The 12,777-nt window shown below is 56.6% G+C and overlaps 1 protein-coding gene across 2 annotated transcripts in view; it reads left to right on the top strand.

Annotated features, from left to right (window-relative positions):
- The first annotated feature begins 3,695 nt into the window (after positions 1–3,695).
- Positions 3,696–12,777, top strand: part of ANHX (anomalous homeobox) — a 22,613-nt gene continuing 13,531 nt past the window's right edge. The window contains exons 1-6 of one of the 2 annotated variants that reach the window (XM_055080657.1): positions 3,696–3,944; positions 6,134–6,261; positions 8,234–8,357; positions 9,192–9,405; positions 9,821–9,941; positions 11,109–11,401. In XM_055080657.1, coding sequence (XP_054936632.1) covers positions 3,696–3,944; positions 6,134–6,261; positions 8,234–8,357; positions 9,192–9,405; positions 9,821–9,941; positions 11,109–11,401 — 1,129 coding nt within the window. The remainder of the gene's footprint in view (positions 3,945–6,133; positions 6,262–8,233; positions 8,358–9,191; positions 9,406–9,820; positions 9,942–11,108; positions 11,402–12,777) is intronic. The other variant, XM_024120531.1, reaches the window with a different exon arrangement.

Consider the following 12,777-nt stretch of genomic DNA (forward strand, 5'->3'; position numbering starts at 1 on the left):
TTTTGTTGGAAGATCAGTCCTCTATTAAAAATGAAGGGTTTGCCCTGATTCAGAATACTTGAAATTATTACGTGCTCAAGTTAAGAATGTATGCTTTTGAGTCTGACAGTTAAAGGAGGCCACTTATTGGTTGGAAGTGTTTTAAACGCACTGGGACCTATTTCCTTTTTAGTAACAAGGGAACATAACTCGCTCAGAGGGGGCTTGGGAGGCTCAAATAAGACAATGTTTGTAAACAATAACTTCTCACCTGGCAGCTAAAAAAAGTAACTGATTTTATAACAATGAATTAGAATCATAAAATTTGTTGAATTACATTTAAATTTAATAATGTAGGTACTTGGACATTTTGGTTTCCATTGAGGTTTTAACTTCACTGATGCTTCATGGGTGGAGTGCAACCAGGAATATTCTCACTGAGCACCAGCCGGGCCTGGAGAAAGGGCCTGTGATCACATTTCCACAACAGGAGGGTTTCCTGCAGCAACTCTCCAATTTCCTCTCTGTTCACCCATGTCCGCCTTAGTATACGTGGACGGTGGGGATTGCTTCCCCCAACCCAGTTGTCTATGTTTTTTCTCTCACTTCTTGAAAAGAGCCTTAAAACTAGAAAAACAGATTATCTTTTTATAAAAATTAGAAAACATGGATAAGCAAAAGAAGAAAATGTAAAAGCCAAATAAAAGTAATAAAACAATAATTTTGTCACCCGGTGGTAACCAGGGTTAAACAATGTGGCATACATCATTTTGTATCTGTACTTTTCAAATGGGCTCAGTCTCACTCACATTGCTTTGTAACAGCCTTTTTTATTGTACAATGTATCACTAGTCGGGTCAGGAAGCATTCTTTCTCCGCGCAACTACTAATTACCCTCCAGGAGTCCATCCTGTTTCTGAAGTGTGATGTGTTTAGCAATATTCCACCAGGCGCTTGGGTCGTTTCCAGATTTTCAAGTGAACAAACTCTGAAATGTTTCTCTTTCTGCCGGAGTCTTTTGCGTAAGTTTAGGCATGAGCTTTGATGTCAGAGAATTTTTGTCCTGACCACCCTTTCAAAAGCAACTCGAAACCCTCCTCGTCTCCTCTCTAGAGCGCCTTCCGGCTAGCTGTGTGCAACATCTCCCCAAATTAAACTGCACAGGGGAGAGGCCAGACCGTGTCCGAGCCAGGACGGCGGCACTTAAGAGGCTTCCCCTGCGTGGTTGACCAGGGTCACTGAGAACTCTGGCCCCCAGGCCCCCACCGTCGCGAAGGCCTCTCCGCTGCGCGCAGCTGCGCCCCAGGGTCACGCGGGGGTGGGATCCCCGGGGACCTCCGGCTGGGGGTGTGGAGGCACGGGAGGGGCGGGGGTGTCTGCCCCCCGGGCTGCGACCCGAGCCGGGCTTTGTCTCCGCAGAGCTCCAGGGCGGTGGCGTGGGGTTAATCCAGGGTCACAGCTTCCTCTTGCTGCAGGGGCAGGGGTTGTGGCGCCCTCTCCTCCACCCCAGCCCAGGACCCCCAGGACCCCGGCTCCGCTCCTTCTGGGGCCTGAGGACGCGCAGAACCAGGCTGGACGGCGCCTCCGACGCCCCCCAACCTGTCGGCTCCCGTGCAACCCCCCGAATGCCACAGACCCCGGAGAACCTCTCGGCTCCCCAAGAACCACCGGAACGCCCCGAACCAAGGCGGGCGGACCCGCAGGCCCCCGGCACTTAAGGGGCGCAGGGCACGGGCGGGGTGTCGTCGGGCGGGGCCCTCGCAGGGATTGGCGGAGGCCTCGATACTCTGTAGCGACCGCGCCTTCCCGCCGCCTCCCCGAACGTGCAGGCGGAGCACGTGCGCGCCGAGCGTGGAAGCGGCCCCCGGGCGCCTGGCGGGGTGGAGTTGGGGGCGTGCGGATGAAGGTGAGTGAACGAGGGGGGCGTCCGGGCGACGGTGGCTGAGTCCGGCGTCCGGGGCGGGCTGCCGGGGAGGCTTCTCGGGCCCCGCGGGGAGAAGGGCGCCGGGAGAGGTCCGGCGGCGCAGGGCCACGGCCGGAGGTGTCCGGGCAGCACGCAGCGCAGAGCCGCCTGCCCCCCGCCCTCTCTGTCCCCGCCGGGCCGGGTCCCCTCAGTGTTCGGGGTGCCCCCCGAACCCACCTCCTTCCCGAACTCCAGGACCCTCTCCATGAGCTCGGCCCTTAACCTCCTTCCCGCCCTCTCTGGAGCCGGGTGGGGCGGGGCTGTCGGCGCTGGGGGACTCCCGGGGCCCTCGAAGGGTGCGGGGTCGCGGGCCTCTGGCCAGTCGCGACGGGAAGAAACGTGGGGCCCCGAGGCAGGAGCCCGTGACAAGGCGCTGAGGCCCGGAAGCGGCGGCGAGAGCGCGTCCCTGGCGGGCGCCCTGGAGGCACTGTCGGGAGGAAAGAGCTGGAAGCAGGCCAGACCCTCCGCCGGGAGCGCGGCAGTTCTCCGCAGGTTCTCTCAGCCCGTGCGGACAGCGGTTTGGCAGCATCGACTGACAACGCGCCCTTTACCCTCGCTTCCAGGAGCCTGTTCCACAGAAGTGAGGTAGTTGTGGACGCAGGTCTGCACGTGCTGTTTGAAAAAGCGAGCGCCAGCTGCCTCAGCGGCCGCGGCTGGGAAGCTGCCGGCGCACGTTACGGCCGCGCCTCGCACGGGTGCTTTGCAGGACCCGGCGCAGACCTGTCTGTTTGCATAGCTATAGACGGTAATTTTTTAGAACAATGCAAAGCCTTCGGTCCAGCTTGCCGTGGCTCTCCTGTTTGTGTCGGGGTGGGAGGGCGGCAGAGCGGGCTTTTGTGGTGCAACGGGCCACACGGAAGCCAGCCTGGCCGGGCCCCCGCTCTCGGGCCTTTGCAGGTTACCTCAGCTCGCAGCCTGTGCCCTCGCCGGGCAGAGCGGGAAGCTTGGTGCCCGCGGCGGTGTGAGGGCAGGGAGCCCAAACTCCAGCAGGGCTGGGCCGGAGGCCGGCACGTGTTCATTTCTTTGTCTCGGTGCCTTCCCTCCCTCCCTCCTTTCACTCTTTCTCTCTTTCCTTGTCTTCGTTCCTCCTTCTTTCCTTCTTCCCTTTCTAATTTTATTAATTTGTCGGATTAGAGCAACCCTTATATGTCTGTGGTTTTCCAATATAAGGGTTTTTTCCCCCAAATTAAAATAGTTAAAAGCGAATTTTGCCGGTCCCGCCTCAGCGGGCCTTGGACTCCCCTCCGAAGGAGCGCCAAGGGCGTCTGCCCAGTCCCTGGCCCGCGGCCCCGCCCACCCGCTCCGAGAGGCCTTGCTCTCCGTCTGGCAGATGCTGGGGGGATCTGATGACCCCAGCGCAGGTGGGCCCGCCCCGCATAGAGCCCGGGGAAGGAAGGAGGAAACGCAGTGACAAGCAGTGTGAGAAGTGGGGGAAATAGAGAGGTGGCGCGGCGGGTGAGGGGCACGAGGGCACCAGACAGAGGTTCCAGGCGTGCGGAGTGAGAAGTCTGGCATCGAGAGCAGCGAGCTGGGCCCTTGGTGCACCGCCAGGGTCTACGCTGCTGTGGGGACTACAAGGGAAGTCTGGCGCGCCATGACGCGCCGCCTTCTCTCACTGCCGCCATGATACAAGTACCTGTGGCGGGAGAGGCCTCGCAGAGTTGGTCTGAGGATTGATGTGCAGTCAGCCGATCAGCGCCGGTGGTGGTCCTGACTGTCGTCTTGTTTGCAGAGGGGTCCAACCCGACTCGGGATGCAGAGCTTCCTGCAGCTGCTGAGGGGAAGCGGAGGTGCTGGCCTGCCCTTGGCGGACCTGGTGACCCTTGCAGGCAGGCTGTGCCGGGAGGTACAGGACGACCCCGTCCAGGTGCAGCCCTTGGTCACGGCCGTGCTGGACAGCCAGCTCCGCCTGTACCTCTTGGACAACGCGGACGTGGCCCTGGTGTGCGCCAGCGTGCTGGCCCAGCAGGAGCAGCACCGGGCTGCCTGCCAGCTGCTAGAGGTAGGACTGGGGTGGGGTGGGGAGAGGGGCGGCGGCCCACACCATCCTGAAGACAACGGAAATGCCCAGAGTCAGCAGGAGCCTGGGGAGAGCTGCTATAAACCGAGCCAGGGCAGTTCACTCTCACTGTACTAAGTTCTAACTTGCCTGCTAACCTGAGACAGAACTGTCCGTCTGTCGAATCCCTCTGGCCCTGGACCAGTGGTCCTGGCTTGGAAAGTTGGCACTCCGCTTAGTGAGGCAAGCAATCAAACAGACCTAGGACCCCGGTCCCTTAGCTGCAGATCTGCATTCGGGAACTCTGAAACCACAAGTATCTTTGTCACTCCTCTGGTGGTACGTTGAACCTCAACTCAATTGGCATCAAACCTGAGCTGCATTGATGGGAAACTATTTATGTCTTTATTTATCCACTTAACGTTACTGCAGTACGTTTTGCTACCCAAATCCTAGTATGTTTGCTTGCAGGATGCTTCCTGCCCTAGATCATACTGGGATAGTGCAAATTATGTAGTATATACCTGTGTTACTTCCTAAAGTGTGAGGAATTCTGAATTCCAAAATACATCTGGCTCAAAAGGTTTTAATAAGAGATTTGGGGGCCTGTGTTTCCCTTTTTCACTCCATATTACAGTCCATGTGTAACTCATGCTGAGTTTACCTTCAAGATACTAAACTCTTCCCAGTTCTTTGTTTTTACCCCCTCTCCCCCAAGCCCTGCGGCACCCTCCTGGCGCTCACGCCCCACCACCGTGTCCTCTCCTGCCCCCTCTATTAGTCTTCCTGTAGCAGCCAGGGGCAGTTTTAAAACTGCAGATGGGACCACGGTACGCGCCGAGGCGCGGGCCCAGAGCCTGCCATCCCGTCCTGGCTCCCGCACAGTGGCTGTGCTGGCTGCTTGCTGTTCTCCTGGAACTCCTGAGATCTTTGTCTTTTGACCTTTGTGCGTGCCGTTCCCTCTGCCGGAGGCTGGACACCACTCTGTGTGGCTGGTGCCCTCCTACCTGTCTGGTTTCTGCTGTAAATGTCACCCCGTCGAGCTAGTGCCTCCTTTACTCCCAAGGACTTAAGGGAGCCCTCCTCCCCCTCTGGCTCCTTCCTCAGTGCAGTTAGAAACCTGTCTATATTTCGATCTGTGACCTGCCTCCCTTCCTGCACTGCAGGGGCCCCAGGAGCAGGGGCGCGCCAGTTCTGCTCATTAAAGTGTCCCCAACACCCAGCATAACACCTGGAACGTAAGAGGGCTCAGCCTTCCAAATATGTCAGAATAAATGGGTGAACACACAGAGTTGAAGTAGCTGCCGTGAAGGCAGTCAGTGATGGAATGTGAGCATGACATCAGTGATGAAAAACTCCCAGGAGAGGGACTGTAACTCGGGATGGTCCAGAAATGTCTCTGAGGAAGCGATGTGTTCTGAGACCCGAGAGAAAGGATGGGGCTACCACATCAAGGAAGGGCATTTCCCGCCAAGGGCCACTCCTGCAGGTGGGGAGGCTCCAAGTGGGTTCCCTGTCTGACGGTTGTGCTGACGTCTCCATCCTGGCAGGAGACTTCAGGCCTCAGCCCAGAAAAATGGGCTTTTTCTGATGCTGTTGAGAGAAAGCTAAATGATTCTCAGCACCTCCCTCACCAAGATGGGCCTGAGAACACTGGGGTTAAAGGCAAGAACCACATACTGACCACAGGGGCTGTGTCCAGGGGAGGCCCACACTCGGCGTCCTTGGCCATCTCTAAAGTCTGGTTACATGACCAAGCCGCACTGTGTTGGGGAGCTGTCACGGGCACAGACCGGGACCCCTTCATCCCCCTCAGCTCAGAATGAACTCACTGAGCCCCAGGGGCCCGTCCTGCTGGTGGGAGAGAAAGGCCTTTCACGCAAGACGGGGGTCAAGCCTCAGGCCCCTCAGACCTGACCATGTGGTTCTCAGTGCGGCTTGGCCTCTTGTGTGCTATGGCCACAGCCCGGAGTTGGCCTTCCCCTTGCCTGGCCCTCACCTGGGGGAGCGAGGGAGAGCTGTGCCCGCCTCCCGTTCGTGGGAGGGCCTGCTGGGGACAGGAGCCCGGCCATGGGGCTCATGCCCTTGCCGCAGGGCACCAGCGAGCGGATGTTCTTAGCAGTCAGGCTGGGTCAACGGCGGGGCTCCGGGGCAGGCGAGCGTGCCGGGTCTCAGCAGGTTCTTGTCCACAGGGATGCCGGGTGCCGGGTGGCAGCCTGAAGCTGGTGCAGCTCTGGAATGACATCCACTACCGTCTGGTCATGAAGAGGCTCGGCGTGGCCACGCTGACCCCGGTGCAGAAGTTCCGGTGCAGGAAGAGGTATGCACCGGCCTTTATCGGCGCTTATTCCCTGGGGCTCCCAAGGGATTTGCCCTCCAAGACCACAGAAGGACTTAGGTGAAGTAGAGGCAGGGAGATAAGAGGAAGCAGTAATAGACAGAGGAGGGTAATAGGCTCAACAGCAGCGGGTGCCCGCCACTGAGCCTCGTCTCCACCGCTCGGCTGGCTGTGGGGATGCTTTCCTACCTGTGCCCCCAGGGCGAGGACAGGGAGCTGTTCCCAGGACCCAGGCCGAAAGTTGTAGCTGCAGCAGGAGCCGCTGCCTGTCAGTGAGGGCCCTGCAGTGAGGGAGGCGGCAGGTGGGCACCCTGATCTCACTTGCTTCCTGCAGGACGGGTGCCCCTCAGCTCGGCTAATCCCCATGGTCAGGCTCTGCAGGTGCCTGGCCCGGATCCCAGCACAGCCCCTCAGGGCTGCAGGACCTTTAAAAGAGAGATAAAGGTGAGGGTCTGCAAGCACCACATGAGATATGCATAGTGCTTAGAAGGCCGTCTGGTACACGCTGGCTGCTGGATAGATGTTAATAATAATTACCACCATGACCATTATCAGCACTAAGTACACGTTACGACTACTAGTTATCATCATTACCATCATCACCGTTCATGGATGAGGACACCAAGGCACAGAAAAGTTAGTCAATTGTCTGGTTACACGCTAGAGAGATGCAAAAGCAGGCTTCCAGCCTAGACATCGAGACTGTAGAGCCTTTGTTCTTGACCTTGGGTGTCCCCCACTGGCCAGGAGGAGCTGCAGGTCTTGCTCTGAGCTCCTGAACGCCCAAATGACGAGTTTCTGAGCCATGGGCCTGGTTGATGGAAGAAGAGATGGATTCCTTTTGGATCAGACAGAATTTTTCTCATGGTGCCCGCCAGATATGTCCTCAAAGCCCAGCAGTTAATCAGCCTTGAGGTCTTCAGGGATGCAGTCAGGTCCCTCCATATAGGCTCTGACAGCCTGCCAGAGGGTGGCTCAGCAAAGTAAATGCCTCGGGGACCAGCATGCAGTGTTTGTGAAGAGGCCCCTGGTTGCTGGGCGTTACTAGAGGTGCTGGGGCCCTGCTGTCCTGGAGCTGCCCGCGGGTGGGGATGATGGATACTAGACCAGGAAACAAAGCAGATCCCATAATTCAGAGCAAGGAATGCTAGACAGAACTCGTTCAGTAGAGGGCTATGACTCACTGGCCCTCTGCTTGTGGTAGGGCTGCAGCACAGGGCTGAGCCTTGGAGAGGCCTGAGCACAGGGAAGGCGTGCTCTGGGCATAAGGAGGGGTGACACTGGAGTTACAGCAGATGGTTAGTGCAGGAGCAGAGGTGGGAGGTTCCTGGAGTTTCTGGGAGTGGCCATGGCTGGGGAAAGGGTTGTGTCAGGATTGACTCTAGAGGATTTGCCGATAGGTTAAATGTACTGGAGAAGGTAAAGAGAATAAACCTGGCTGCAGGGCTCTTGGCCTGATTGGCAGGGACGTGGTGGTCTCTCACTGGGAGGCGCAGGACGGGCTGGGGGACGGTGTGGGGAGTGGGAGATTGAGCTCCACTGGGATGTGTGGGGCGTGTTTTCGATGTTCATGGGATTTGCTCAGTTGGCATTTGGATAGCAAATCTGGTATAGACCGGTGCTGTTGGTTTCTATGTCGCTTTTTCCTTTTGGAAAAATTCCAACATACACTCAGAAAAGAGGGTAGCATGACCAATCTCAGTACCCTCATCCCCCAGCTTTAACAGTCATGGCCACTGGTCAGTGAGCGGTTCTGGAAACCCTGGTGAAAGTGTGGGGTGTGGGCCCGGGCAACACGAGACCCCTCCCTTGTTCGGGGGATGGACCCGGGGACTGCAGCACACAGTCCTGCAGGGGAGGGGGTGGCCAGTGGAAGGACAGGAAGTCCAGGGAGCACAACGCGTGCATTCAGAAGAAGGGGCTCTGTAACCACCTCTTCCCTGTCCTCATCCAGGAACCCACCGCCTGCCTCCCTCTGCCCTGACGGCCTCAAGAGCCGGAACTTCCCCAGAGAAGTTCGCCAGAAGCTGCAGGACTTTGCTTCGGGCGTGGGCACCAACCCCAGCAAGGCCGAGCGGGTAAGAGCAGATGAGAGCGAGGCCAGGCAACTCTCCCCGTAGCCTACCCTCCCCGGCCCCTAGGGGACTCCCACCCTTAGGTGACATCACCACCCTTAGGGGATTGACCCGCGTCCTCAGCCACACCTCTCCGCCTCCCCAGTGGCCTCTCTGCCAGGGCGCTGGCGCTCTCCGCCTGCCCTGAACTGCCCTGGGGACGGCGCCCTTTGGTTGGCAGCCGCCTGCACACGTGGCGGGGTTAGTTTCATCACGGGAGTCTTAATACCCTGTCATCCAGTGTGGCTTCAACAGGTGCTCACTGAGCATTCACCGCGGCCGGGACTCCAGCAGGAGGGATGCATGGGTGAGCTCTCGGGAGTAGGTGGAGGGGGCAGCAGTAAGAGCCTTGCCGCTCATAAGGCTGGAGTGCTCCCTTCTCTCCCGGTCCAATCAGAGGGGCTCTCCCAGTGATCGCCCCGCCCCTTCTCTCCGGGTCCAATCAGCGGGGCCCTCCCGGAGCTCCGTGCTGTGACCCGTGGTGGTTCGGATCTGGCTCCTGAGGAAGGACGGGTGCCTGATCGCAGGGTCGGTCGTGGCCGACGCGCTCTCGCATCGGGCTGGTGGGCGGGCAGTCAGTGGTTTGGTGGCGCCTCGGGAGGGTCCGGTTTGCAAGCCCTGCCGAGCCCTCCCGGCTGTGAGTGGCCGTCGGCCGGGCGGCGGCTTGTGGAGGAACAAGGCCAGAGGCCACGGCGCCAGCCCGCGTGATGCCCCGGTCGTCCTGTGTCCCGGCCCGCTGGTGTCCCGGCCCTGCGTCTCAGGAGCGGGCTGGGCAAGCGGCGTGTTGTTTCGGGGCAGGAGGACCTGGCCTCGGAGACGCGCTTGACCATGGAGCAGGTCTACAACTGGTTCGCCAATTACCGGCGGCGCCAGAGGGCCCTTGTGCAGCGCGCGGCGCCAGCCCGGGACTCGGCGGAGGACCGCACCGCGAGGGAGGCCGGCTCGCGCCCCCCGCAGCCCACAGGCCAGCCCCACCTTGGCTCTGGGTGCGTGGACAGGCCTCAGTGGTCGGGTGAGTGGCCCCTCTCCCAAAACCTGTGTCTAGGGCCAGGCCGAGGTAGGGTCACTGGTTACAGGACAGGACTCTCTCCGCCAGCCCCCTTCTGCACGTTCTGGACTTCACCCTGTGGGAAGCGAGATTGCTGAAGCTGAGGGTCAGGTTGGGCTCAGGATGGGCCCAGGTGGGGCTGCAGCAGCGTTTTGCGTTGAGAGGTTACTATGCGGCCAGGAGTCAGTGGGAAGTGAGCCAAGCACTAGAGTTTAGGGTGTTCTGGGTTCCTAATTAGGGGTGTTGGTTCAGACCAAAGACAGATCAAGGGACAAACAAAGGATACTGGGCAGCTAGCATGGTTGCTCTTAACCTGCTGGGAAGGAAGCTGGGACTCTGAGCGTCACCCAGCTTTCCCTCCTGTCTGATTGGCTTTTAGCAGGACCTGAGGAAAGGGGGTCTGTACAGACCCAGGAGACCACCCAAGGGCCGTGGGAGCCACTGGTCCTGGCCCCAGACTTCTCTGGAGACGAGACCATGCCAAAGTCACTGGCTCCCAGGTACTGCCACCCACGTGGGCCATGGGACCATCCCCTGTTCAATTCCCCATCCTCATTGGGAGACCAGGCCTGGAGTGGGCGTAGGAATGCCTGCCAGACACTGGGACCGGCTCAGTGATGGCAGAGGGCAGAGACAGCTGAGACCCCAGGTACAGGGGAGCCACTGGCAAGGAGTCCACGTCATGGACCCCAAACTTGTTCCCTGGAGCCTGACTCACAGCCTGACTTCACGTAAGTTTTGGAGAATGGGGAGAACAGAAAGAAAAACATGCAGACCTGTCTCCTAAAGGCAAACCCGCTGTCCTCGTGGTCTGTTTCTCGCTAGCATTTGGTACGGTTGGCATATCATTAAGTTAGTAACAGCCAACACTTCTTGAGTCCCTGCTACAGACCAGGCCCTGTCTAACCGCTTTCCCTCACCCTGTTGCCCCTGTGGTGCCGCACAAACTGCTGCGGAGAAAGCGCCGGCAGCAGAGGACTGAGTCTGAGTGTGGGACCAGGTCCGCGTCTGCGTCAGCATCAAGCCGTGCCCACTCTTTCCACTTACACTTGGTTTTCAGCGTCTCTCATGACACCACCTGGGCTGCCGCCTCACAGCCAGGCGGGCACTACCCAGGTGTGTGGCCTTAGGCAGGTTCCCGTGACCTCTCAGTGTCTGCTTTTTCTCACCTGTGAAATGGGGATAGTGATGGACCCTGCCATGCATGCCATTACAGAGACAGGGGCGGGGGGTTGTTAACAAAAGCCCAGGAGCACCATCTGAGACACAGGGAGCATTTGGGGAATATTTTAATTTTTTAAATTATTAACTGCTGCCTAACATTCCTTTAAGATCTACCTTCAGTTAGTCATTCAACTATTAGGCTCTTCCTAATCATTTTCAGCTTTCAGTATTGTGGAACAATGCTTCATTGAAGGCCCTTGTAAATAAACTGCTAATGTATCTTAGGTTTCCAGCGGTAGTATTTTTTGTGTCTCTGGAACCCTTGCAGCCCCAGGGAGAACTGTGAAGGAAGCATGATTGGGGTGGACCCCACAGCCATCTGTGGCTGCGTTGAGTCTGGAGCCCAGATTCCCAAACTGGGCTGGAATCTCCTCCCAGGCCCCCCTACCCCAGCCTGCGGGAGCCTCTGCCCACCAAGGGATGGTGTTCGCTGTGCTCCCCAGGTCTCTGCAGGGTGGTGAGATGTACCAGGAGGGGCCTAGCCACGATCCTGTCACTCTTCCTCCCGTCTGCCCTGGCCCTGGTTTCTGCCCTCTGGTTGCTGGCAGCGACATGCTGGACCCCTCTCTGGGTGCCCCCGAGTCGTGGCTGACGTCTCTTGCACTGGCATCCTCCAAGGAAGTTTCCTTCCAGACTAGGCAACTGATCCACAGTCACGGGCCGGACCTCATGATGCACTCTGCAGACGCTCCTCTGGCTGTGTCCATCGCCGCCCTTGGTGAGGCCAGCCCCACAGGTGGGTCTATGCTAGACAGACCATGTGTTTCTATGTCAGATGCTTCAACTGCTTGTATGTCATTTGATGGGGAAGAATTTTGAGGGGCCAGGACTTTCTGCTGGAATCTCGTGTATTTGATTAGACCCCAAACCAGTGCAGCTGGAACAGGCTCTTCCCACCAACAGCCTGGATATTTTTCATTTTATTTTTGTTTTCAAAATAAAATGTGCACGTGACTAAAAAAATAAGATGATGAGGAGAGAGTGGAAATGAAATGAAATGGCTGCCACCCCTGTGCTCCAGTCCCTGTAACTAACCAGTCAGCATCTGCTACAACAGAGGAGGGCTGAGCTGTTCAGACCTCTAGCTCTCTCGTCCTAGTTTCTTCCTTAGTTGTAATTGTCGCTATAAATACCTTTAAAGAATATGTATTCAGGTATATATTTTGTGCACCAAACACGATAGCATCTTGTGACATCCCAGCTTGTAAGGAGGATGTTGGCACTGAACTCAGCCCATCACTTGAGTTTCTTAGTCTTCTGTGGTTACATACAGGTCGTCTTGTAGTTTGTCATTGCCTCCCTTTTTTCTTATATTGTCTGCTTTTATCACATTCCTAACTTCTTGCAGTGTCTTAAGCATCCCCTCTGAAGACTTGTTGGTGGGGCCTCCTCCTTCCTGCTCCCAGTCTGGTGTGGAGCCATCATCCCAGGAGCACCTTTAACTGCTTCCCTGGGTTTGCTTCAGTGTTTCCTTAATTGCAAGTCTTGTTTTTTCTTTCTTGACTCTTGTTATGTTAGAGAATGTCTTTAATTAACTTTATAAGAAAGGGTGGCTGCAAGGTAGTGTCTGATTCTTTGCATCTTCTGAAATTGTCTTTAATCCACCCTCAAGTTTGAGTAATGATTTGTCAGGGACAGAATTCTGAATTTAAAATACTTTTTCTTACAAAGTTGAAAGCAACATGGCATCCAATTATAGCATCCAATGTTGTCATTTTAAGTTAGATGTCATTCTGATGTTCACGTATTTTTCCTTTATTGGAGCTTTTTATTTTTGAAGTCTTGGTGTTCTGAAATTTCACAACGATGGTCCCAGGAGTGAGTCTTTTGAATTCACTTTGTTGTTAAGCTTTTCCATTTAAAGAACTGGAGAACAAGGTCTTCTTTAAGCTCTGGGCACTTTTTGGGATTTTCTTTGATAGTTTCCTCCTTCCAGCTCTCTCTCTCTCTCTCTTTTTTTAACATCTTTATTGGAGTATAACTGTTTTACAATGGTGTGTTAGTTTCTGCTTTACAACAAAGTGAATCAGTTATACATATACATATGTTCCCATATCTCTTCCCTCTTGCGTCTCCCTCCCTCCCACCCTCCCTATCCCACCCCTCTAGGTG

Source organism: Physeter macrocephalus, chromosome 19 (assembly GCF_002837175.3).
Source record: "Physeter macrocephalus isolate SW-GA chromosome 19, ASM283717v5, whole genome shotgun sequence".
Taxonomy (NCBI): Eukaryota; Metazoa; Chordata; class Mammalia; order Artiodactyla; family Physeteridae; genus Physeter; species Physeter macrocephalus.